The 27695-nt window shown below is 39.5% G+C and overlaps 1 protein-coding gene across 8 annotated transcripts in view; it reads left to right on the top strand.

Moving 5' to 3' along the window:
• Erc1 (ELKS/RAB6-interacting/CAST family member 1) overlaps positions 1-27695 on the top strand; it is a 273287-nt gene that overhangs the window by 221564 nt on the left and 24028 nt on the right. For 4 of the 8 annotated variants that reach the window (XM_051203833.1, XM_051203832.1, XM_051203836.1 and 1 more), the window contains 2 exons: positions 2394-2492; positions 3932-3998. In XM_051203833.1, coding sequence (XP_051059790.1) covers positions 2394-2492; positions 3932-3958 — 126 coding nt within the window. In that variant the 3' untranslated portion in view covers positions 3959-3998. The remainder of the gene's footprint in view (positions 1-2393; positions 2493-3931; positions 3999-27695) is intronic. The other 4 variants (XM_051203830.1, XM_051203828.1, XM_051203831.1 and 1 more) reach the window with 1 other exon arrangement.

Raw genomic sequence — 27695 nt, 5'->3', positions numbered from 1 at the left:
GCAGCTTAAATTTAGAAGTGATTTACCACTTGTTCCTTCTTGCTGCCTGCTCACATGGCACAGTGGATGGGTAGGCTCTAAGCCATCTCAGAAGACTAATGGGAGATTTTTGGCTTCCTAAAGGCCCCACCCTCAGTCCTTCAGGATTGTGGGGAAGGTTCCAATATGTGAACTTTGCACAGATACAAACATTGAGACTATAAGAAAGGTCTCTGAGAAGGCATTCTAGAAAAGAAAAATGTGGTATCACAATTTGTCCATGTAGATTCTCTCTCTGTCGTATGCTGGAAGGAAGAACTGACTTTAAATGTGTGTGCTTGTATATATGTTGTTGTTGGTTTGGTTAAAATGTAAAGAACCTGAGTGCTCAACAATGTAGGACTAATTAAACAATCCATTCTGTACAACCAGGAAAAATTAGGAATAAAGCCATGAAAATTAATGGTTATCGTCATCAGACTAATGATCCCTAAAAGTTATTGGGTACCAACTTTAGGCTATGCACCTTTCTAAATGCTTCCTTTCTATTAAATGAATTAACCAACCCTCACAGCAGTCTTTTAGCCAAGATCTGTGATCACCCCCATTTTTAAGATGGGGAAATGAAGGTTCAGAATTTACCTCAAAGCATGCCTAAGGTTAAATAACTAGTATATGGAACTAGAATTAAACTAAGTCAATTTGGCCTTAAAGTTCTTGCCCCCCAGGCATCATTAGGTTTTTCTGTAAACATTGGTGGTGTGTGTGGGGGGGGGGGTAATCAAAATGTTTTTAATTCACCAAGAAATGTGTTAGAGATAACCAGCCAAATTTTGACAAAGCCAAATGGGTAGGGAAATGAAACAGTGTCCCCTGCCAGAGATACAAAAACCCTGCACAATAGAGTGGTGTTTCAGGTACCATGCATATGGAAACAGGCACCAACCAGGTGTAAATGGGAAATGTTCCCTTTTAAGTGTTCACTACTAGAAAGAGGCTGCATGGATATACTTAGTATATTAGTTACTGTCTGTTGCTGTGTAAAAGACCACAGCCAAAAACAACTATGAAAGAAGTTTATTTTGGTTTATATTCCAGGGGGATAACAGCCCATTATGACAGGGAAGTATGGCAGCAAATGGCAGGAGTGGCAACAGGAAGCTGAGAGATCACATCTTTTACCTTAAACACAAAGCAGAGAGAATGAGCTGGATGTAGACAATGCTATGTACTCTCAAAGTTCTTGCCCAGTGACATCCTTCCCCAAGCAGCACCTCCAACTGAGCCTATGGGGGAACATCTCTTTAAACCACATTGAGATATTAATAGTGATTATCACTTATCAGAGGAACCATGGGTAATCTTTCTTTAACTTTAGTTTTCAGATTGTGTTCATAGTAAATATTTTAAAATCGTACAACATAAGCAAGACTTTAATGCTTTAAAGCTGTATGACTTTTGTGTATTGTGACTCACAGTCATTTCCTGAGATGTTTGGTGTAGCACTCATTTGCCCAGTTGCTCAGAGTCCCTAATCCTCCTTTTTTAGTAGAGGATTGAAAGAGATTTTAGAACATTTGATTATTTACAAAACCTACATTATTTATTGGTAGCTGTTAAATTTTGTGCATGTTTCTTCCATCCTTGTCACTTTGCTTTTTTATTCTCTTAGATTTTTCTAGAAGACATATTATCTCATTTATAAGTAATAACTTCTCCCCTTATGTCTGTATAAAATCTACCCAAAACTGAATAGTTGTTTTAAAAGATAATGAGTCAGTTCTTAGATAAAATGAAAATGAGTCCTACCTAAATATAACTAAAAAAATTAAAGTTGCAGAATGTCATGTGTAGTTCAATCTAGTCTTATTTAACAATATCTTTCAAAGTATTGTGTAAAATGCTTGCTTTGAGACTTGTCTTCCCTGCACAGTTACCTAGCTATCTTGGCTCAAATGACCATAAAAAATAATGTAGGATGGGTGACCAAAACAGTAGTTATCTGTTTGCTCATAGTCTAGAGGTCTGAGAGATCCAAGGTCAAGTGAGGTCTCTGCTGACTCCTTCCCTGGTGAGAGTTCTCTTCCTCACCTGAGAGGTTGTCTTCTCTGTGTCCACATAGAGAAGATCTGTGACTCATTGCTCTTAGAGCACAGCCATAATCACAAGTTAGGAGTCAACCCTTTGACTTCACTGAGTCTGAATGAGTTCTTAAAGACCTTGTCTCTAGATCGGTGACATTAAGGTTATGGCTTCAGTATATGAATAGCTTTGACAGTATCCTCCCAAAGTCTGTTTAATTGATTTTATTGTGGACAGGAGTAATTTCATGGTCATGAAAGTCTTTAAGGTTCTTTTGCTCTACCATGTATTATAGGCATTTATCTCAATGTAAACTATGAATTTCTTTTTAGACACAAAATCGAATGAAACTAATGGCTGACAACTATGAGGATGACCACTTCAAATCCTCCCGTTCCAATCAGACGAACCATAAACCCTCCCCAGACCAGGTAAGACTGTGCTGGAATGTCTCATTCTTTAAAAGCGATGGTTCCATATCCATGTGGTAGCATATTGCAAATTCTAGATTGTAGATTTAGAAGAGGAATCTCAGCTTTTTCCCAGTAATTCATGTATAAGAAATGGATGGTTCTGAATATCTTATGAACATGTGCTTCAATTGTTTTTGAGAACCATTATTAAATAATTGCATTGAGATGAGAAAAAAAAATGAGTCCCGTTTTTGTTATTAAAGAATTGGTTCCAAGTTAGGAAATAGGACTTTTTTCAGGCTCAGCAAAGCACAGCTCAGGATAAAAATTACTTCTTGTTGAATTACAAATTATACAACCTGCCCATCTTTGGTGAAAGGTACAGCTGAAGGCTGGGATTTACCTAAGTGGTCAATAGCTTTGCCTAGCATGTGCAAGGCCCTGATTTGAACCTCCAGTGCCAAAAAAATTAAAGGTGATAGAAGAAACTTAAATTTCTTCCCTTCGTTTCCTGGTAGACCCCCTTCAGCATGACCTTCTCAAGGGATGTCATTGCCTTTAGATTGCTACTAGTGCAAAAGAGAAATCCGTGAAACTGAAGGGAATCATCCTCATTTGCAAATATTTTAAAGGAGAAAAACCCTCCCAAGATCTCAACTGTGATGAATGGGGAAGACTGTTGAGCAGATTACCTCATATTTCTGTGTCCAAATCAGTTCCAACATCTCCGTCACACCCAGTGTTAAAATATATAAAAAATAAAGCTGAGGGGAAAAACAATAGCCAAGTAATCATGTCCATATGACTGCCAAATCAAGAAAAACTCCCCTGCTAAAAATCTCCACCAAGTGACAGCTGTGACATTGTCCTAAATAGTAGCCACAGGAATCATATAGATGAAAATAGCAGCTGATATCCAAATTGTTATTCTTTCTAAGACTCAGAAGGAATGGTTCTATAAGATGAGTAAGCCAGCTGAGACACACCCAATGCTTTAGAGGAAAACAGAATCGGCCTTACATAAAATGGAGAGTTATCTGCTTGGTGTCCCCCTAAAGCACTGTTTGCTCTGCCTGATTCCTGCTACTGGAGTTAAGACTGTCTAGCCTCTGCATGAAGCATGTCAGATATGTTCCATGGAACAGGTTTAGATATGAAGTGGAAGTGATTGGCATGGGGAGACAAACAGATGGAGAAAGGCAACTTTAGCAGATCCTACAGAAACACTCTGACTTGATTAATGTTGCAAACCCAGCTCTGGGAAAGGCAGAAGAGTAAACATGGAACCATAAACTAATTACTAATTTGTAGTTTAGGGGACTAGAACCTAATGGGGGAAAAAAAAGGCAAAACTTCTTTTCTGCTACATTATGTTTGTCTTTGTTTTAATACTAACCAACTCTTTTTCATTCCCATGCTGCCCTGGGGCATTGTTCCCATGTCATCTCTCCCCATAGGATGAGGAGGAGGGTATATGGGCATAGCCAATCAGATGCTCTTAGTTCAGCCATTTTGTTCAGAACGGTGAGAAACAGCTTTCCTTAACTACGGAAATGATTTTTGTTTGTTTCCATTTTTCTTTCTCCATGGTCACCTTCACGTCTTGCTCTGTGTGGTCATGAACTCCCCAGTGTGCTTTCTGCCCCTCATTTTCACGTGATTACTGTGTGGGTTGCTGTGCTTTTGACATAGTGGGCTTTGGGGCTTGGGGCTTTTTTTTCTTTCTGTGTGTTAATAGTCACATTTATAATTTCTTTCTGTATGTTTTGAACAGAACTTCCAGGGCATAGAACTAAATTTCTCCAATTAATGATTTTTTGCAAAACCATCCCATCTGATTTTACAGTGTCCTGGTTAGTAACTTACCACAAATTGACTAGGGGAGGGGAGCAGCCAAGTGTGCTGCTGTTAGGTTATTTTAGAAATATACTTTATGATGATTATAAATATATAATCTGTTTTATTTTGTTTTTAAGTCACTATGCCGTGAGCTATATTGTACCTCCTCATGTTCCTCTCTGCCTATGGAAGAATACACTGGATTCTAAGGGTCAGGACCTAGGATAACCCTAGGGCTTTGACTTTATTCTTAAAATATTAATAAAGAAAAGGAGGAACAGAGGGATAAATGAGGTTTTGGGGGTTTTTTGTTTTGTTTTAAGCAAAAAAAAAAAAAAGTATTCTGAATTCCTTTTCATAGATTGCTGTGTTCAGCAGCTGCCAGGACACTGTCTAGATTCTCCTTAACAGGCCAGTTGGCTGGGAAACAAAGTCCAGCTGTGGCAGTGTCTTCCTTTGATCTGATGCCCTTGAGGTTTGACTAAGGAAATCAGTTTATAGGAAAGTGACCATTGTGATTACTAAGCTCACACATCCTGTGGCCTTGCATCCACTGGACACACTGCCCATGCTTATGTTGACCTCACTCCTTCAAAGTCAGCTCTCCCTGAAATGTCTGTGTCTTGATGTTAAACTGCTCAAAAAAATGTAACCGTGCCCCACAACCTCAATGTTGAACACAGCCAAGAAGGATAAAAGGTAAGTTGTTCAATGACCATCTTTCCATATGACTTTAGCAGCAGGTGTGAAATGCTTGATATCAACCAGAGTGTTGTATATCAGAGAAAGCCAAAAAGCAAAGGAAATCTGTGTCCTGATTGTCTGAACACTGCAGGGGCATGTATTTGTCACCATAAGGCACTTAGGAGCCACACAATGTCTATAGTTTAGCAGTCACTTGTAAATGAATGATTCTACTTTATATGAACAGAGCTGTTTCACTTGTAGCCCATTCTAGTCAATAGTAATAAAGACATCGTTTTGGGAAACAAGGTCATCAGGAGATTGAAAAGTAAAGAAGCCATGTCATGTCATGTCCCGGGCTCAGAGTCTGTATTCTCCACATCTGCTGCTATGATGGAGTGGCCTCTGTAACAAGCTTCCTCTGCTCTTGCACTTAGCTTTCCCCAGTTATGTTCTTAGGGGTCAACTGCACCTACTGCTTCTGCCCATGGCTCACACAGCACCTCTGCAGCTGGCTGGCCAAACCTGTTGTTTTTACTGTACAGTACTTTATACTTTCTAAACTCTGCCCCAAACTGTAGGTGGTAAAACATTTTACCTAAGAAAATACACTAGCAAAGATTAGGGTTGTGATGTATGCCTGCAATAACAACACTTGGAGAGCTAAGGCAAAAGATTCTAAGTTAAAGACCATCTCGAGCTATACAGCAAGACCCTATCTCAAAAGCAAACTCAAGAACTGTATGAGTGATCCCTAAAGCACTGCAGAAGTCTTGGCTACTTTCGCTCCTGCATTTATTTCTTTGCTGTTTCTACAGAGAATAGATTTTTTCTCAACAAAATTTTGAATTTGAAATTGATATTTACTTACCAACTTAGGGACTTAAGATTTTGTCTAAAGCATTTTGTAAGACACTGTTCACTGACGATGCTTGAAGACAACATAAGTAATGAGAGCTGAGCATTCTGAGTTTGACCAGGCAGGGGGCTCCAGAGCCTGGGGGTTCCCAGTGCAGGCTTTAAACAGTGTCTGTTCAGTGTTTACAGTAGCACCTGCTGCTGGGTGTGACCACTCCATCCTGACTTCCGTAAGAGGAAAAAAGTAGTAGAGAGGTGATGTTGAGACACAGAACCAGACTACAAGGCCTGGAATCTAGACACCACCACTTAACTCTGTGGCCCATAGAAAGTGGGGTCACCTCTCTGCAGTGGTTTCTTTATCTAGTACATGACTTTCTCAGTACTTTGTGTTAATGTACGATACTGTCAGCAGTTTCTTACATCTCTAAGCACTGTACTTTGTGGATGCTGTTACTATTTTGCTGCAGTTAGTTTAGCTCTCACAAATCATTAATTTAGGTCTCACTCTGAGAATGTTTTCAGTGGCCTTTGGTTACGACTATTGGGAATGTCATTATTGAAATACATTGTTTTCATTTCAGAGGTAAGACTGGGGCTGGGAGAGTTGGAAATTGTGACTCAGGGGCCCCAGGCATTTCTGTGTTCTAGGATGAGTAACTAGAAGCTGTCTTAAGCAGTAACCAAGACATTTGATGTTATGTATGTTGAGGAATATTTTCCTTTAGGAAAATAAATGCCTTGCAGGCTGGCAAGATTGCTCAGTGGATGAAGATACTTGCTAAGCAGTAGTGGCAACCTGAATTCTATCTTCCTAACCCACATGTGGCAAAGGGAGAAAACTAACTTCACAAAATTGTCTACTGACTCTATATGTGCAGCATAGCATGCACATACACACACACACATTCAATTGTTTTAATAATTAAGACACTTTGAATTTTGTTACGATATTCCCTATAACATATACTTAGCCAGCAGCATTTTCTCTAAAAGAATACATTTAGTCAGTAGCAGTGAGATGTTTGCCTACCGCAGGACATCAGTAGTAGTACAGATCTGACCACGTCAGCCACCCTACTACAGACTGCCAGAACAAGGAGATACTGGCTAGTTTTATGTCAACTGGACACAAGCTAGAGTCATCAGAGAGGGGAAAGCTTCAATTGAGAAATGTCTCCATAAGACGCAGCTGTAGTGCATTTTCTTAATTATTGCTTGATGGGGGAGGGACCAGCCCATTGTAGGTGGGACTACCTGGGCTGATGGACCTGGGTTCTATAAGACAGCAGGCTGAGCAAAAAAAAAAAAAAAAAAAAAATGTATGTATGTATGTATGTGTATATATATACATCATTAAAAAAAGAAGATATAAAATAAAAGAAAGCAGGCTGAGCAAGCCATGGGAAGCAAGCCAGTAAGCAGCACCCCTCCTTGGTCTCTGTATCAGATACTGCCTCCAGTTTCTTGCTGGTTTGATCTCTTGTTCTGACTTCCTTCAAGTGATAAACAGTGCCATGGAAGTGTGAGCCAAATAAACCCTTTTCCTCCCCAACTTGCTTGTGGTCATAGTGGTTCATCACAGCAACAAAAACCCTAACTAAGACAAAAGATTTCCAGTCTAAATTAGCTTGTTCATGCTGCTCTCTGTCCCTTCACTCTCTTTTCTTCTTCCTTAGCAGTAGAACATAGGACCCATGAAGATGGGGGTATTAATATGATTACATTTGCATTCTTGTTTTCTGAACAATGCAATGTATAATACACCCTCTGTTGAATAGACACAAATTAAAACACATGGTTATAAAATAGAAACTATACATAAGATATGTAAATTACCTTCTAACATTCACAAAAAATCCAGGGAAGAAGACAGTTTACACTGAAACCACGCACATAGGAAGGGCTCTGAACCAATGATAGCAGCATCACTAATATAAAAAGAATGTGCAGAACAAAAGCATCTGGATAGCAGAACCTCAGAGAAATGTTGGGGATGTAAAGGATGTAAAGAAGCCTAATAATTGGCTCCTGCAATTTCTTTCTAACTGTAGCAGAGTGAGTATAACTCAAAAGTATGTTCTGATTATCACCTGAATATCTATCTCTTCATGTAACCTGTGACTCAGCAGTGAAGACTAGTCACATGCTCTTTAGGGACTGCACCTGAATAAGTTGGAATGACTAACCTAATGTCAGACCTCTCAAGTCAAGTTAGTCCTGCCAAGGAACCCTTCAGTGACTCAAGTGTGGAAGTGGGATTATCTGTGTACCAGAAAATCACAAGTATTTTAGAGCAAGTTGTGGAACGGTATGTTTCAGAACTTAAGGTGAAAGATGCTACAAGTATTAGCACTGCTTTTGAGATTGTTTTAGAAGGTCCTTTATTTCAGTTTCCTTTGGGTTTTTCTAGTGGGTTATCCACATTGCTCCCTTATCTGTTGGTCACTGTTTTGGTTATCATAACTACTGCTGTGATGAAGCACCATGACAAAAGCAGCATGGGGAGGAAAGGGTTGATTTCACTCACAGTTCCATATCACAGTTCATCATCAGATCAATGAGGGCAGGAACTTGGACTCAAGAGCTGGTCCAGGGGCTATGGAGGGGTGCTACTTAATGGCTTGCTCCTTGTGGCTTTCTTATCCTGCTCTCAGGTAGAACCCTGGACCACCAGCCTAGGGGTGGCCCCACCTACCATGGGTTGAGCCCTCCCCATCAATCACTAGTTAAGAAAATGCCCTACAGGCTTCCTACAGCCTGATCTTGTAGAGACATTTTCTCAATTAAGGTTCCCTCCTCTGATGACTCTAGCTTGTGTCAAGTTGACATAAAACTAGCCAGTATGACACTAAAAGTATTCTGGTTGCAGTAGTTTTGCAGTTCATAAGTCTTTTAAATCTTTAGAAAGTCTGTATGTAGACTGGATCTGTTTAAATGAGTCAGCAAAATGGAGAAGGATAATGCAGGAGTATCCAACCTTTTCGCTCCTCTTGGCCACATTGGATGAAGAACAATGATCTTAAACCACTCATTAAACATATGAACAGTATCAAAAACTAATAGGGGTGGTCTGTGTAATTTCCATGATATTCAATACTACAAATAACCAAAAAAAGTCTTCTCATAATCCCAATTATATGGCACCTCATGCAGAATCTTTTAAAATCATCATATAATTCCCAGACTGTAGGTCAAAGGTTATATGGTTGGACTGGCATCTCCACTGGAAGTCCTGCCCAGTCACAAAGATGGCCAGTTCAGGCTATGAATCCACCATTGCTAGGAGTCTTAGCTGGGGTCATCCTTGTAGATTCCTGGGCATGTCCCAGAACCAACATTTCTTAAAGGACTACCTAGTGTTTTACTGTGTACTTATAATCCCAGGACTGGGGAGGCAGAGACAGGCACTCCAGGGTAATGACAGGCACACTGTCTCAAAAGACAAGGTGGCTGAAGAATGACAGCTGAGATTGCCCTCTGCCTTCACATGGACATGCACACATGTGTACACAAAAACAGTTGTTCACACTCAAATGTAGGCATGGGCTTCTCAAGGGAGAGTTATACTTAACAATAGCTGCTTATACAATTTTTGCTTTTGAAGTTATATTTCCATGTGAGTTAAAAGAAATAAGTAAAAATGTTTTAGTATACTTTTTCTTTAGGAAATGCTTTCCGCTTAAGAAAGAAATGTGTATGTGGCTTTGTACACTTGTGAATGCAAGTGCCTGCAGAGAGCAGAAAAGTGTATTGGATCCCCTGGAGCCAAGTTACAGGCATTGTAAGCCATCTGGTGTGGGTGCTGGAAACTAAACTCCAGACCTCTGCAAGAGCAGCAAAAGCTCCTAACTGCTGAGCCACAGAACTTTTCTGTAGTAAATGAATTTGATTATAAGGTGGCTGGTGAGATGCAGTGGAGAGGTTTATAGGTAAGAAATAAAGGTTGGAGAGATTGTTCAGTAGATGGGATCCTTGCTATGCAAGGATGAGGACTTGAGTTTGGGTGCTAACACCCACATAAAAGCCAGACATGATGCATGTATGTAACCCCAGTTAGGGCAGGGAGGATGACAAGTAGGTCCCTGGAGCTCTCTGGGCAGCCATTCTAGCCAAAGCACTGAGCTCCAGACTTAGTGAAGAGACCCTGACTCAAAAATTAAGGTGAATTAGAATAAAGTAAGACATTCATTGACATCTGGCCTAAACATACAAACAACATGCACTCACATTCAAGGTATACACAACAAAGTATAAAGTAAGCACACAGGTCAAAAGAGCTAGGATTGATGCACACACCTTTAATTCTAGTGCTTTGGAGGCAAAAGCATGTGGGACTTTGAGTTTGAGCCAGCCAAATCTACATAATAAGTTCTAGGACAGCCAGGGCTGCATAGCAAGACCCTGTTTCCAAAGAGGAGAAAAATATAAATAAATAAATAAGTCAAAGAAACCTTTGCTATATATGTCAAAAGAAAGCAGACATTTTTAATATTTTTAAAAAATAAATGTATATTTCCCCTTCCTTTCCTCCCTCCAACTTTTCCTGTGCATTGTCCATTGTTTTATTTTTTCTTTCTCAAATGCATGCACTTTTTCCCCTCAAAAAAAGAAAAACAAAAGTTATATGATTTTGAAGTTACATTGTTTAAAAAATCTTAAAAGCTTAAGTTAAAATGTTTTGGTATACTTGTTCTTAACCACAAAGCTTTTGGTAACTTTTTTCTTGGAACAAAATTGAGACAGCATGTCACTCTGAACCTAAGCTGGCCCCAGTATTCAATATCTAGCCCAGCAGGCCTTAAACTTATGGCAATCCTCTGTCTCAGCCTGCCCAGAACTGGGTTACAGGACTGTACTACCACGCTTGATTCATGGGTAGTTTCTTGGGTTTGTTATACAAGAGTATAGGCCGATAAGATGAAAGCATAGAGTCAAGGGAATCATAGTGTTAGGGAAAAGCAATCAAGACATGCTTTGAAAGTGTCTTGGTTAGGGTTTCTATTGCTGTGAAGACACACATGTAATTGGGGGGGCTCACTTATAGTTCAGGGGTTCAGTCCATTATCATCATGGTGGGACATGTCAGTGTGGAGGTAGATATGGTGCTGGAGAGATGTCTAAGAGTTCGCAAGCAGGAGGAAGTGAACTGAGCTACTTTGTGTGGCTTGAGCATATATGAAACCTCAAAGGTCACCTCCACAGTGACACACTTCTTCCAGCAAGGCCATACGTACTCCCAACAAAGCTACGCCTCCTAATGGTGCCACTCTCTGTGAGCTTAAGGGAACCAATTACATTCTAATTCTCACAGACTGTAAACATAGTTCCTAATCTTAATTGTGTGATCCAGTTGATTCTCCAATAGGGGAAATTGGCTTCTTTATCTTCCCCAACCCCCTTAATTTTCTCTTTATAACTTGCCTCAGTTTCTCCTTGTGAGATTTTAATTCCTTATCTTGAAGGTTAATGCTGGCCTAAGTTCTTTTTTCTGAAGTTTCTACATGCTGAACAGGGATATAGACCCTGTCTATACAGAAATTAGAAGTCCCAATGTATCCAAGCTTGGAGTCAGAGAACCATCATTTGATGAGAATTTAGTAGAAGCAATGTCATTACTGAAAATATCAGACTACAATAACAATAAGCATGCAACAAATGCTTGAATCTAATCTAGCACCAAATATAGAAAGACATTTTGGCATCATAATATGCTTGAAACACTGATCTCAGTAAATCACTACAGTGTTAAGGCCAAACCTGACAGATTTAACTTAATCTTAGAGGACTGGAGGCCATGTTGTCAGGTTATAGAAACATGGCAGTTTACCCTAGTGCCCACAGGTTCCCTCTTGTGCTTTGTCAGATATCAAAGTCCAATTTTGTAAGAGCTGTCTCCATCCTCTTAACTTTTGAGCTTAAGAAAAAGATCCCTTGAGTTACAGAAAGAAATTTAGAAACATATTTTTAGTTATATACTGAGAATATAGCAAAACAGGAGCAATTCCAAAAAGGAATCCAACTAGATTAGAAGGAAACTCTTCCATGATTATATGTGATTATATGAGCAGTTCCTGAAAGAAAAAACAGGAAAGTAAACCAAAATGTAAAGTCCAGTCAGAGCTACTGTTAGATCTACTAGTGGAACCACGTTGGTGAGTAAGCCACACACAGTGCTCCCGAGCCTATAGTTTGCGAACATTCTCTATACCCATAAGTATGGGATAGCTGGGGAAATAAGTTATGAGTCCTGTTATGTCCCCAAACTTACTTATAAAGACTGCCGATGTCTCTCCTTGTCTTCTACCACAAAGAAGGCAAAAGGTTTTCTAAGTAAGAATTTGCAAAGCTTGAAACTGACTCATTATCACTTTAGCTTTTGAAAACTGCTTGTTAAAGGGTTAGTCAGTCTTGATGTCAGGTTCCCATCCACACTGGTTACTAAACTAAAGCTTTTACAAAATTCCTGCTTTCTCAGGCAAGGTAGAGAATAAAACCCTCACAGCAACAAGCAAAATAAATTCTGGTCTGCTATATCAAGAGTTTCCAAGGCCCCTTGGTTGTTACCTATATTCCTTGTAGGCTGGGGCTTCAGGGAAAAAAAGGGGGGGGGCAATTGCTTTTTAATTTTTTTTAAGTAATCATAAGGAGTAGGTTTCATTATGGCATCTTCTTACATCATCATACTTTGCTTTTATTCATCTCCTTCCCCCACTGCCTTTACAACACTTACCTATCTTTCTGGTTCCTTTTCTCTCCCTTTTGTGTGTTCATGTTGCATATAACCCATGGACTCTCTTCCTGCCTGCCTCTCATCTTTAAAATTTTTTCCTCTCTCTGATTGTCCCCATCCTACTTGTATGGTCTACACACATGCATACATACACACAAGTGCATGCACACACACACACACACACACACACACACACACACACACACACGTAAATCTAAGTCTGCATGTGAGAGAAAATTTGCTATATGTTTTGCTAATTCTGGCTTATTTCAGTTAGCATGAGTTCCAGTTCCACCCATTTTCCTGCAAATATGATTTCATTTTTTACAGCTAATGAAATTCTATGTCACATCTTCTTTATTGACTCATCTGTTGGTAGATTCCTAGGCTGGTTCCATTTCCTTGCTAGTGTAGTGAACTAATGAGTATAGATGAACAAATAGTAGTTGCATTTTTAATTTTTGAAGAACCTCCACTCTGACTTCCATAAATGGCTAAACCAGTTCACACTCCCACCAGCACTGCATAGGGTCCCTCTCTCCCCACATCCTCACCAGTATTTCTTGTCATTTACCTTTTTGAAGCCACTCTTATTGGATGAAATTAATTCTCAATGCAGTTTTAACTTTCATCTCCTGACAACTAAGGATATCAAACTCTTTTCAGATATTTGTTGGCCTTTGTAGTTCATCTTTGTAGTCCATTTATTGATTGGGTGATTTGAGGTTTTGTTGTTTAGTTTTTGCAATCTTTATATGCCTGTTGGATAGCTGTTGAGAAAGATTTGTTCCTTTCAGTGGGCTAGCTGTTTTCATGTAGCTCTTAATTTCTTTTGCTATACAGAAGCTTTTTAATTTCATATCCATCCCATTTCTCAGTTCTTGAGATAATTTCTTGTAGTAGGGAGTTCTTTTTAAAAATTTCCTTGCTGTGCCTATTATCTTAAAGTGCTTTGTTTATCTGTACTTCTAGCAATTTGAAAATATCAGGTCTTACATTAAGGTCATTGGTTCATTTTTAATTGATTTTGTGCGTGGTGAGAGATGAGGTCTAGTTTCTCTCTCTCTCTCTCTGTCTCTCTGTCTCTGTCTCTCTCTCTCTCTCTGTGTGTGTGTGTGTGTGTGTGTGTGTGTGTGTGTGTGTGTGTGTGTGTATCCAGTTAACTCAGTAGTATTTGTTGAAGAATGTGTCCTTTTTTATGCCTTTCTTGATCATTATTTGGTATTAGCTCTATGGGTTTATTTCTGAACTCTCAATTCCATTATCAGGTATCTGCTCTATGCCAGAACCTTGTAGGTTTTGTTGGCTCTATAGTAGTACTAGTTGTTACACCTTCAACACTGCTTTCTGCTTAGGATTGCTTTGGCTGTTCTGACCTTAATTTTAGAGGGTTTTTTTTTTTTCTGGCTCTATGAAGAATATAATTGGTGATTAGATGGTGGTTATAATAATTCTGTAGATCACTTTGGCAGTACAGCCATTTTTATAGTATTAACTTTGCCAATTCATGAGCATAGACAGGCTTTTCATCTTGCAGTATCTTCAGTTCTTTTATCCCATTCCTCCTAGATATTCCTGTCCTCTCTGTCAGAAGTTGCCTGGGCAGCATCAACCACAACACTACAATGCATACAGTAGCTTTTACAGCAGTAAGATAGAAAATAGAAACTAAAAGCAATCTTTCTTTAGCTTCCCTTACAAGGTATTTACATAGTGTCTATGGCCTTTTAGCTTGGTGGTAAAGAAGGTGCTTTGCCTTTAGGCTCTCATTGGACCCTTCAGCACCAATGTAACTTCCCACAGTTCACTTAACATCTGTGAGCATCAGATTCTCCTTTGCTAAGTCAGTACTAAAACTTGCGTGGTAAACGAGGGTCTGAGAAGAAAGGAAGAGCTGTTGAAACTAACTGGGGGAAGAAATGGGAACTGCAGGAAAGGGGACAGTGGAGAGTAAAGTATAATGATATATACACAAAAGATGCTAAGATGAAATCCAGTACTTTATGTGTTAACCTAAAATGAACAAAAAACGAATGGATACATCTTACATTAAGGGATATTGTGAGGATTAAATGTACTCACTTCATGCATGTTACTTATTGCCAGATACCCAGGAGTGGTCAGCAGTAGCAGTAGGACAGCATTGGTAGTGGTTAAACAGTTTTCAAATATCCCTGCTACTGTTTGCCTTGTTCATGCCTCCTGTGCTCTGTTTTAAAATGCATTCTTCTGATCACCTGCAAGTCCTGGACCTGATAATCAGTTTTTCCTCACTAAAATGTAATCATAAAAAGTGTTAATCTTCTTCCTGAGCCTCTGAGTCTCCAGAGAGCTCAATACTACCTCAACAACTCCATTGCTTTGTCCTTGAAGGACTTTGGTGGGTTAGCTACAGGCATTAGGGCCTGCCTAATTGCCTCCAAGAAGCATCCCACAATAGACAATTTTTCCCCTTCTGGAGTCTTTTGATTAAGGAAACTATTCATGCAATAGCAAAAAATCATAAAAATGTTATCAGCTCTATATGCTGTGGTTTGCAGACACATCCTGCATTCTTGTGGTTACAGCTGCATGATTTAAGGAGATGTTTGTCCTTTAACTCACTTGATTTATTTCGTAGACAGAAATGACAGTGTTTTAAGCATCTCTGAAGCATATGTACTCAGATCCATGGATTTATATCATGATGATGAGTATTTGACTAATGAAGAAGTTACCTTCCTCTCCCTGGTATTATTTATGACTTGAGCTTCTTCCTAAACAACCAGATATCCTTGACATTGTGCAAAATGAAATCCTTCACATCCTAATTGTTTTTCACAATTGTCTGAAAATACCAAGCTCCTACCAAACCATAAATTCTTATTGAATGAAAATATTAGCAAAGTTTGTGATTTATCTCAGTGGTTCTGGATTCAGCTGTAGCACTGCCCCCCCCCAAAAAAAAACCAGCGTGTGCATGTATTTTACTTATTTTTATGCAGGAATAGTATCTATTTCTAATGTTTTTGTTTCTCCTCATACCCTAACAAGTTATTATCTAATCTGACATCCCTTATATGGAAGTTCCCTAAGTTGACCCACCCATCCAGTACTTAATGCACTTTCTAGCATATTGTATATTAAGTTCAGCATCTAGACCCTTGGTTTATCATCTGTTTTAATACTGTTTTGAAAGACAGATCTACACTTGCCTATAATGTGATATTATTTTATTCGGTGATGCTGTAGAGAGTTATTAGTTGATCCTGTCTTGTCTGGGCTCTTAAATAGTAGTTTTGTTATAGTGGGGTTCTGTAACTGCTTTTGCTAGCTTCTCCCCACAATTTCTTTTCTATAATTCTCTCTCTTAGGATTCTTATGTATTTGAGGTTAAAAGAACATTTTCCTGACAGTTTTCAACACAAAAGAGCTCTTCTCCATGATGTATCTTCCTCTTCCTGATGCTAGGATGAGACCACAATTCCAGCTGGGTCTGGCAGTCAGTGTTTCTGGGATAAATTAAATGAGCACAGTTGATTGAGGTGTGGCTGGACTGGATCACTGCTTCCCATTGTGCCAAAAGATCAAAGCAGTGCACAAATAGAGGCTTAGTCTAGAAAATATTCAAAGCAGATGGCTCATTCTTTCAGTGAAAATTCAGGTTTTAAGGCACAACACTTGTTAACAAGACTTTATTGAAAGATGGTCAACTGACTATTTCTTCCTAGACTTCAAGGCTGGAATCACAAACTTAGTCTGAGGATGTGTTTTACAAGCTTAGAATGGTCTCCAGACATCTTGCCTGAGACTATGAAATAAGTTATTCAGCTTTTTGCTTTGAGCACTCTAAGATATCAAATGGAAACATCTTAAATTTGGTCAGATAGTCATTTTGTTGGTCAGTATTTTAAAATCTAGCATTCATATTGTTATATCCTCTAGGAACTGAGCCAGGATGTTTAACACTGTATTCCATGTTTTAACAAGTTGAAACCTTGCTCTACACACCCCTTTACCATTTATACCTGGGTCCTCAGTTTAAAGTAGAAGAATTCAATTAGTTTATATGGTTTAGAGTTTTTAATTATTTTGGTTTACAACTGATTAAAGTGAGAAATAAAATTAATTTACAAATATTTCCAGGGCATTCCCTATGTACGTATGATATACCAGGTTCATTGGGAGTAAATAAATGTTTCAAGACCATTAAAGAAACACTATACAACAGATTTTCTATAACAAGGAAAATGTTACCAATTTCAGAGAGAAACTCCAGATTCCCACAAGAGACTCAGTAGTTCATAGGGAATATGATACTTGAGCTGACTCTCAGAGGAGCAATAGACATTTACCAGACAGATAATGACTTTACACAAAGACATGGATAACATTTGCAAAGGCATAGAAGCATAAACAGCATTATACGGTTAATGTCTTCTCTACAGGAGTCCACTGTAAATAATGCTGTGGGTCTGTAGTCATTATCTTTTGCTATTCAATACATTACACCAAAACATGGCAACATGAGAGAACACTAAACATTTATTCATTTAGAAGCGTTTTATTTTGTATATGTGAGCATTTTGCCCAAGGAGGGCAGAGGAAGGTGTCCGATCCCCTGGAATTGGAGTTAGAGGCATTTGTGAACCTCTGTGTGGGTATTGGAAGCCAAACCCAGGTTCTCTGGAAAAGCAACAAGTGTTCTTAACCACTAAGCTGCTTCTCCAGCCCTGATAAACACATATTATCTTTGTTTTCTGGAGTACTACTTATTACTTGGGATCTCTCATGGAGGTGGAGGCAGTACATCACTGGGGACTGCACTTATCCACAACCTTGACTTGGGCTGGAGCATCCTGTTCATACCCACAATTGATGCTGGGCTTAGATAGGAACCTTTGGTTCTTCATCTTCCACTGTCGTGGCTTTATGACATGGTGGCTGACTTGACCCAGTATAGTGACCTGTTAAGATCAGAGCCGGTGAAGCCATGCTGCCTTTTATGATCTAATATCAAACATTATCATCTCCTCTGTGCTTATCTTCATAAAAGGGAGTCACAAAGACCGTCCCACATTTAATAGAACAGAGGGGCTTAGACATCACTTAGGGAAGCACAAATGTCAAGCATATGAACTTATTTTTAAATCATAACAGGGTGGCAGAAAGAGGAATAAGCCCCAGGCTGATGAAGTCATTAGCAACAGGTTGCTACAAAGACTTTAGCTTGGGGTTGGAGAAATGGCTCAGTGGTTGAAGTGCTTGCCACTCAAGTATGAAGACCACATTTTAGATTCATAGAAGCCCACATAAATGCTGGAATGGATGGTGGCCTCACCAGCCTCAGAGATCAGAAACAAAGATCATCGGAACAGACTGGCAAGCCAGACTAGCCATGTCAGCAAGCTCTGGGTTTGAAAGACCCTGCCCTTTGAATAAGGTAAAAGAACAATCCAAGGATGATTCTGAACAACAGCATCAGCCTCAAGCTTCCACATGAGCATTCATGCATTTGTATTTGCGCCCATACCCCACAGTTGACCCACACATATGCCAAAAGATGCATATACACGTGCACACCCACACATGAGAAATGAGGGGGAGACCTTAGCATGTCATTGTGGTCTGAATAAGAAAGACAGGAAAAGCAATTAAGAGCATCCTGCATTGCCCTGGAGAGTGATGGGGAGTTTTATCACAGTAGCATTTTAATCAAGAAGCTTTGGTTCTTCCAAGAAATGTTCAGATCATTTCAAAGGTTTCATATTTACAAAAGAACACTGAAAGCCCATTTGTAGTTCAGAAAGTGTGCTTGTCCACAGGAACCTTTTAGATTAAAAACAACAAAACAGAGCCTGCCTATTCTGCATTTGGTTAAGGAGAGAGATGTCAGGTGTTAAGCTTGTAGTATAGCAACTTAGCTTCAATCTTTTCAAGTGGGGTCACCATTCAGGGTCTTGAAGTTAGAAAGTAGGTGGCCTAAATGACCACTAACATATCTTCCATCACTTGTGCTCTGTACCTGAGAATACAGAGTCTAGAGAGTTGGGTCAAGTTAATGCTGTAGAAGTGCTTAACTTCAAGAACATTTGAATAGGGACCTGTGACCTATTTACCAATATTTAACTGAGATTATACCAACCAATATCAAGACATTTATGCTAGGAGCTTTCTGGAGCTAATGGTAATATAACATAATTCTCCATTAACTGTCTGTATGTGCAATTTTAAATATCCAGTTTCTTCTTTTTATACTTTCTAGTAATTTAAAACAAATTTTAAATTAAGTATATTTTAATCATATTCTTCCTCTCCTTCAAGCCTGTCCAGATCCTCTCCATGACCACCCCCCTCACTTACCCAATTAAGTTTATTCTCTAAAAACAAAACCCAATACACAAGAAAACAAAGTAAAACCACACCCAAAAAGGAAAAAATTAAACTGTGGAGTCTATAACTACTCCTGAACATGAGCCCTGTCCTAGAGTGGTTGGTGTCACTCTACTGGAGAAAACTGATAGATATTCCCTCTCCCAGCAGGTATAAGTGACAGTTCAGTTAACCTTTACCTTAGTGGCTAGATCTGTATGTCTGTCTGTCTATCTATCTTTCTTTCTTTTTTTCTCTCATTCATTTTTTAAAATATAACAGAATAAGATAAAGCAAAGGATGTTATATTGAAGGTGGACAAGACAAGGAAAAGAGCCCAAGAGAAGGCATAAGAATCATAGACCCCAGTCATTCACACACTCAGGCATCCCGTAAAAGCACTAAACTGGAAGCCATAATATATCCACAGAGGACCTGGTACAGACCTGTGCGGGCCCTGTGCATGCAGCCTCAGTCTCTGTGTTCAGGTGAGCTTTGTTCATGTTGATTTCGAGAGCCTTGCTCTCCTGGTGTTTGACATCCCCCCTGGGCCTTAGACTCTTACTGTCTCTTCTCAGTTTCCTGAGCTCTGGGGGGGAAGACTTGATGGAGACATTTAGGGCTAAGTGTTCCGAGGTTTCTTATTCTCGGCATAATGTCTGGCTGTGGGGTTTTATATTTGTTCCCATCTGACCAACGTGTCTGCTTTTGTGCCAATGCCATACTGTTTTTATTACTATAGCTTTGTAGTACAACTTGACATCCAGGATGCCAATATCCCAGGCAGTGCTTTTATTTTTCAGGATTTTTTTAGCTACCCTGTACTTGTGTACTTGTGTTTCCATATGAAGCTAAAAATTGTCCTTTCAAGATCTGCAAAGAATTATGTTGGAATTTTGATGGGATTTATTGAATCTGTAGATTGCCTTTGATAGAACGTTCATTTTTACTATATTAATCCTTCAAATTGATGAGCAGGGGAGATTTGTATTCACATCTTGAAGGTTTACATTGCAGAGTCATAATTATTCTTTTTGGTGTTTTCAACTGTATCATGATTTTATTTATCAGTAAGGATTGTACTTCATTCATTTCTTTCTTTGCCTGTTACTAAATCTGAATTCTCATGTAGTCAGTACTACTGTTGATAACAGTAATACTTGTTACAGATTTTTAAAAAATAAGTATTTGTTAGCTGATGAAAAATTACAAGAATTTCTTCTCTAATGTTATTTCCTCTATTTTCTGACGTTGGTCTATTGTAAGGATTTGCATTTTTTTAAAGGCTTTTTAAATTTTGATGTGTATAAGTGTTTTGCCTGCGCCGTGTATTTGTGTACCACATACCCACAGAGACTGGAAGAACCTGAGATTCACTGATACTAGAGTTACAGGTAGTTGTAAACTTTTCTGTTGGTTTGGGGGAATCAAAACAGGGACCTGTGGAAGGCCAACCAGGGCTCTTATTCACCAACCTGTCTCTCTGAATTTACAAATATTTTCTAAAGGTATAAATAGTAAATGTTTCATACTTTGCAAATCCCATACTATCTATCTACCAGAATATTTGGCTTCTCTGCCATAGTGTTGAAAGTAGCCATAGATACTACATAAGCAAATGAGTGTGGCTATAAATTAATAAAACTTGATAGACTCTAAAATTGGTTTTTGTGTATATTTTCTTTATGTCACAAAATACTCCTTAGATTTATCTTTTTGCTATTTGAAATTGTAAAGACTACTTAGGCTTGGTAGTGTAAGCCTATAAAATCTCAGTACTTTCAAGGCCCAGGTCATGAGTTTGAAGTCAGCCTGAGGTACATAGGAAGGAAGGCCCTGTTTCCAAAAGAGAAAAGTGTGTAAAGCAGCCTTAACTCAGGCCCACACAGAAACAGGCAGCAGTGCTAGATTTGGTCATCAGACTGTGATTTTTTTTCAGTTCCTGGTCTCCTCTGTTCCATCTCCAGTCCCTAGTGCAGCTGAGCACAAAGGTTTATTTTGTGTGTACTTGAACCCTCACAAAACAGCCATAAACATTCCCATCGAAGATGAGGAGTCCTAGCTGATCTCTTTGCCAGAGTTGTAGGCCTCTTCACTGGACTGTGGCAGACTCTAGAATCAAGCCAGTTCCTCTGTCTCCAGAACCTGAGCTTATCTTCACCACTGCATTACATTGCTTAGCTGTTCTGCACTATTTCACAGAGTACCTAAGATGATTTTGTAGCATATAACATGACACAGAGAGCGCCTATACACACATTTCTCTCCTCTCCAACCCCCTTTTGCTCCCTCCCCTCCTCCCTCCCTCCCTTCCTTCTTCCCATCTTCCCCCCCCCTCCACCGGGCTGCTTCCTTAAACTCTACCCCACACCCCACACCCCCACCCTGCCAGAAGGCAGCCTCTGAAATTGGATACCCAGTAATTAGTGTATGATGTCATTAACCGAGGGCCTGTCTGCTTTTGGCCACTGTGTTTAAATAACCATTTCTACCATAGCCACAGCAGCCATGCTGCTTTATTCCATTGGTCCTAAAAAAATGGGGAATACTTTGCTAGGCTTAGCACACCTAAATTTCCATCACCAAGCAGGAAGATTACAGGTTCAAGGCTACCCTAGATAACATAGTGAGACTCTGGAATGATTGATAGACAGACACGCACTACCACTTTTTTTATTAAACAGGCTGTGAGTTGCTAGATTCCACATCAGCTGTTGGCGTAGCAGTGTCTAATGTAAATGCAGGTCTGTCTATTTTGTTTGTTTTGTGACAGGGTCTTATTATGTAGACCAGGCTGGCCTCAAACTCTTGGCAGTCTCAGCCCCTTAAGTGCTGAGTATGAATGATCATACCCAGCTCAACACAGATTTTTATTAAATTTATAGGTTACAAAGCATCATCTAAGTTAATTTAACTCCAGGACAACTAATAAAATGTCATGAGTGCACTAATTGACTTAGAGCGGACAAGGTTAAACAGCCAGGCAAACAGCTATGCTTTCCTGGAGCTACAAGTTGTCATGGCTCCAAAACATGCCAGACTACATCAGAAGTGCCTGTTCATTGCAGCCCAGCCACAGTTAGCCAGACTGGCATCCGTGCTGGCACTGAGTGTGTGTCTTTAGTAACATGGGAATCTGGTGCTTGGTTTCTCCTTCACAAAAATGTCTGATTGTTGAGACAGCCTATTAACAAAAGCAAGGGAAGTTGAAACCATTCATGTATACCACTTGTATAGCACTGAACTCAGATGTTTAAGGGAAATCTATCACCTTAGCATGACTTTGCAGAAATTCTTTGAAATTATGTATTTCGGGGGTATATAAATGGTTTATTATCTGGACATATGTGGAAAATGTAAATGGTTTATTAGCTAGATGTGTGACAGAAGCCTATCAGAACCAGTGCTTGGAAATGGACAAGATGGAGAGGCTTGACCCTGTGGATAGCCCAAGCACAGTTTGCTGTTTTCTGTCAGCCATTGAGTCTCTTAAAGAGTATAGCTGTTGAAGCCCACAAGACAGCCTAGAATATAGACATTCTCAGAACTGCCAGGATGGCTCAGAGGCCAATGGCTGTTGCTGCCAAGTCTGAGGACCTGAGTTCAATGTTTGGGATTGTCGTGGTACAAAAAGAGAACAGACTTCTGCAAACAAGTTGTTCTCTAAATCCACATCTGTCACTTGACGCATTCCCAACCCCAAACACACACACACATACACACACACACACACACACACACACACACACACTTAAATAAACAATATTTTTATATAAATGTTATATAAATTGGAAACAATCTTATTTTACATATCAATCCCAGTTACCTCTCCCTCCCATCCTCCCATACCCCCCACTGATCCCCCATTCCCCCATCCAGTCCCCAGGGAGGGACTCATCATTTGGGACAGAGCCTAGACCCTCCCCTGTGTATCTAGGGGAGAGAGTATCCCTCCATGGGGAATGGGTCCCAAAGTGCATTCTTACCCTGGGGATAAATACTGTTCCACTGCCAGAGGCCCCATAGACTACCCAGGCCTACCCACATTCAGGGGGCATGGTTCAGTCTTATGCTGGTTCCCCAGCTGTCAATCTGGGGTCTGTGAGCTCCCACTTGCTCAGATCAGCTGTTTCTGTGGGAATAAACAGTATTTTAAAGTAATCTCTCAACTAAGTTTGGTAGTGCTTGCCTGAAATCTCAATACTTGGGAGGTAGAAATAAGAGGATCTAGAAGTTCAATGCCATCTTCAGCTGCATAGTTAATTCAAAGCCAGCTGGGACTATACGAGACTGTTTTGAGGAAGAGCAGGAGTCCCTCAGAATTATGGCACACATACTTGAGCAGGTTGCTTAAAACGTATAGACTACAAGGCATCCAGTTAGTTGTTGCTGAGTGTGTTAGATGTTTTTCCTCTTGCTGTGATAAAGCAACTGAAAGAAGGAAGACTCGCAGTTCAGTCGGTCCATCATAGAGAAATCCTGGTGCACAGCTGGAAGCCACTTCTCACTTGACAGCTACACTCAGGAAGCAGAAGCAAGGCATGTTGGTGCTTAGCTAGCTTTAGAATAATGAGCCTAGGGATTAGTGCTGCCCATTCCAGTGATGGAACTTCAGTTAACCTAACCAAGATAACCCTTCACAGACATACCCAAAGGCTGACCTAATGTAGACTGTCCTTCTCAGGTGTGCCCAAAGGTGAGTCTAGACTTTATCAACTTGGCAGTCAATATTAACTGTCACAGTGAGTTTACAATGATGACTGTGTACTCCTCTGGGAAGAGAATCTGAGAAAGCTGATCTTAAAAGGGTGAATTAAATCTGCTAAGATGGCTCAGTGGGTAAAGCACTCCCCTGGCAGACATGATAACCTAAGCTTGATCCCTCGAACCCACATAAAGGTGGAAGCAGAAAATCAACCCCACAGACTTGTCCTTGACTTCCATATATGCTCTGTGGCACCTGCCTCTGCCACCATCTTACACAAACAGTAATAGTAAAGTTTTTATAAAAAGGTGAATTAACATGATAGGGAAAGGGTGTTTTTTGGCACCCTCTGACCCCTGTTCTTTGGTCTCTACATTTGGAGTTTATGTCCCCCTTTCCTTCTCAAAACCCATGATATGATGTTACTTAGAATAATGAGGTATGCCCTTAGGGTTTCCTCATTAAGTTCCCTTAAAATGTAGATGTATATCTATTCATATAGTATCTCTGTCTCTGTCTCTCTCTGTGTCTCTCTAACACACACACACAGAGAGAGAGAGAGGGAGGGAGGGAGGGAAGGAGGGAGGGAGGGAGGGAGGGAGGATCTTGTTATGTAGTTCAAGCTGGCCCAATTTCATATCCACATGCCTCAGTCTCCTGGGTACTGAGATTGCATGAACGCACTACCACACCCAGCTTTGGAGTCATTTTTTGCCAGTACTGAAAGCTAAGTCCTGGCAGATGCAATTTGAAGATTTTGTCCAAGATTAGGAGGAGGAGGATGATGATGATGATGATGATGATGCTTCCTTCTTCCTCTTCTTCCTTCTTCCTTCTTCTTCTTCACATTTTTTTCAGAGAGTGTATTTTAATACCTTCCACAACTCCTCCCAGATCTTCCTCACCCATCAAACTTCCTGTTCTTTCCCTTCCTTCACCCCCCCCCCAAAGAAAAACAAACAAAAAAATAACAAAACAAGCCCCTCATTGGCATTGGTAACTCACACAGGTGGATCTCTCTGAGTTCAAGGCCAACTTACAGAGTAAGTTCTGGGACATCCAGAGCTGTTACACAGAGAAACCCTGTCTCAAAAAAAAAAACAACAAAAAAAAAAAAAAAAAAACAAACAAAAAAAGTACACACCACAATCCTGGGTCCAGCTAATCCTGGGCATGAGCCTGCCCTGGAATGTGATTGCTATACCTAGTATCTTTCCATTGAAGAAAACTTGATTTTTCCCTTTCCTAGCAGGTATCAATTGCAAACAGCTTCTTGATTCATATTTTTAAGTTTGTTTGTTTGTTTTTTTTGTTTTGTTTTGTTTTAGCAAGTCGATTTACAGCTAAGCTAGGTGCTTACTTATTGTTAGATGGTGTTTTACATACTTTGGATGGACACGCCCCATTTCTGGTTCCTTGAATTCTCCCCTATGGCCTCCTCACCCTATGTTTTCATTTGCTGCTGTTCTGTTATTTTCCTCATAGAATCTGTGAGTTTTTGTAGGATCTAGAGTTTGCTTTCTTTCCATTCTGTTTCATGCATTTTGAGAGGAAACCTTTACCCTACACTGCCCTTCAGAGTTGATCTCCAGCCATCACTCACTGAGTATGCCTGTGTGAGAAGAAGGAACTGGGTCATGGGCTTTTCTGCCAAGGTTGGCCCTGTGCCCAGCAAGGACACAAATCAGAAATCAGGCTCCTTGTGCTCCAGTTTGCCTCATCTGAGATTCCCAGTCATAGACTTTAAGGTGTTTAACATCAGCCACATAATAGCATAACATTCTGGAATTTTCTCTCCTTTTACCAGAGTAAGCATTAAATTGAGACAAAGAGCTTTATTTCATAATTTAAGAGTTCCTGGAAGATTTTTTTTTATTTGTTATGAAAAGTAAATGCATGATGGTCACAGTGTCATCTATGTGAGAATGAACCAAATGCAGGTGGAAAGTATTATGAAGCGAGGACTAGGACTTGGGGCTCTGGGCTTTCTTACTTTAATTTCAGCTGGGTTAGCCTCTTTTATTTTTTATGTTGAAGTATTGAAAGATTATTGACTTGACTTTACATACAAGTGGCTGTTGCATCCTTCCAGCTTAGCTGAAGTGCAGTCTAAAACTTGCTGGCATATTCTGTACAGTGAGTGTATATCTTGTTAAAAAAAAAAGTATAATGTGAGTAGTATTAAAATAACCTTTCTTGTTTTCTATTTGTTAAGATTAGGTAAGGAATGACTACAACACCAGTGTTTAGGGAATCCATTAATCATTTGGCTTGTGCGCAAGGCGCATTGTTTCAAAGGTTGCATCCCAGAGGATTAAAAATAAAAAGCTTGTTGTATTTCATAAACATATTTGAAGATTAAGTCAGACTAAATCTCAACCAAGTCAAGATGATTTATTTAGCAATTTAAGTGTTCTTGACATCAGTTTGAAAACTAAAGGCTAAAACAAAGATGAATCTATTTTACAGTTCAACTATTATATTTACCCAAACATTAATCACTATCTCATAAGTTCTTTTAATGTACAGTAGAACTACATCTTCATATATTCTTTGGCTAGACTACAATGTACCACTCAGGCATTCACTATGTGCTAAACTGAATACTGATAGGCAGTATACCTGATCAATGTAATAAAAATACTATAGAGTGTATGTGTAATTTTCTGTTCCTGCCATCCAGCTCCCAAATAATCACACAGAGACGTATTAATTATAAATGCTTGGGCAGTAGCTTAGGTTTGTTACTAACTTACTTTTACAACTTAAATTAACCCATGTTTTTATCTATGATCTACGATGAGTCTCAATACCATTCTTTCACACGCTGTGTTCATCTTCCTTTTCCCCACATTTCCTGGAGACTCTGCCCTTCTTCATCCCAGAATTCTCTCCCTGTCTGTAAGTCCTGCCTAACTTTTTCTGCCTAGCTATTGGCCATTTAGCTCTTTCTTAAACCAATAAGAGCAACACATCTTCACAGTGTACAAAAACACTATTCCAAAGTAGAGTTTTTCTATATTTTTAAAGGACTATTTTATAAATATACTACTTTAAGTGAGAATGCAATATATAGTTCCACAACTTTGAAAATAATTAATACTCCATCCTTGACCTATCTAATCAACTACAGTATTAACAAGGAGGATCACTCGGTGAAAAGTAAAATTTCTCACCTTTCACAATTTATTTTACTTAACATTTATAACTATAGAACTGGATCTCTTTATACTGACATTATCACAGCTACTTCCAAAGCTGAAGCAGGAAGATCACAAGTTCAAGGCCATCTTGGATTGTTAAAGCCTGAGAGGCAAGCTCCCAGGACTGCACCCAGGGTAGTAAAAAGAATGCCTTCTCAGAGCATTATTCTTTGGGTTCGACTTTTCTGTCTGAGGGTAAATAAGGAAACACACTTTCTGGTGGCAACTTAAGAAAACAAAAGAGCAAACACTCACTTCCCTGATCGTTACCTTCTCTTTTACTTCATGCTGAATAATCTCTTTCTTGACAATCTCTCTACTATAATTACATCTCTTTACATACAGCCACATAACACTTCTCTCTTCATCTCTCATCTCCTCTCATAGAAAACGCCTCTGGACAGATATGAATCACACTTTAGGGGTCACAGCACTCCTTGAGTAAATAATAAAAAACAGCCAAACTGATCATACAGTTTCTCTCAGGCTAGGGCAGTGAATAAAGTAAGCAAGTAGTTCTGAGTGGTCAGGGTTCCCAGACAGAAAGTGACATTGGAATTCAGTACTTAAACAATAAATAGTTAGTTGACTGAATCTTTAGATTGGGAGAGCGTGCATAAAGTCCATTGCTGAGAAAGTTATATGTAGTTTAGTTGCTTCATGCTCTGAAGGGGCAACCAGTTTGCTTTGTACTTGTTTTGAAGTCTAAAATTAGCTGTATAGTGACTGAAAATACTATTACTTTCCTGTGTCAGTCTGAGTAATAAAAAACATCCTCATATTATTTCCATTCATCAGATTATACAGATTAAGCAGAAATATTCTTCCTGACCATCCACAGCTATATT

The sequence above is a fragment of the Phodopus roborovskii genome, unplaced genomic scaffold (assembly GCF_943737965.1).
Source record: "Phodopus roborovskii unplaced genomic scaffold, PHOROB, whole genome shotgun sequence".
NCBI classification, from domain to species: domain Eukaryota; kingdom Metazoa; phylum Chordata; class Mammalia; order Rodentia; family Cricetidae; genus Phodopus; species Phodopus roborovskii.
Note: the sequence above shows the minus strand (reverse complement) of the source record. Positions and strands in the feature narration are given on the sequence as shown.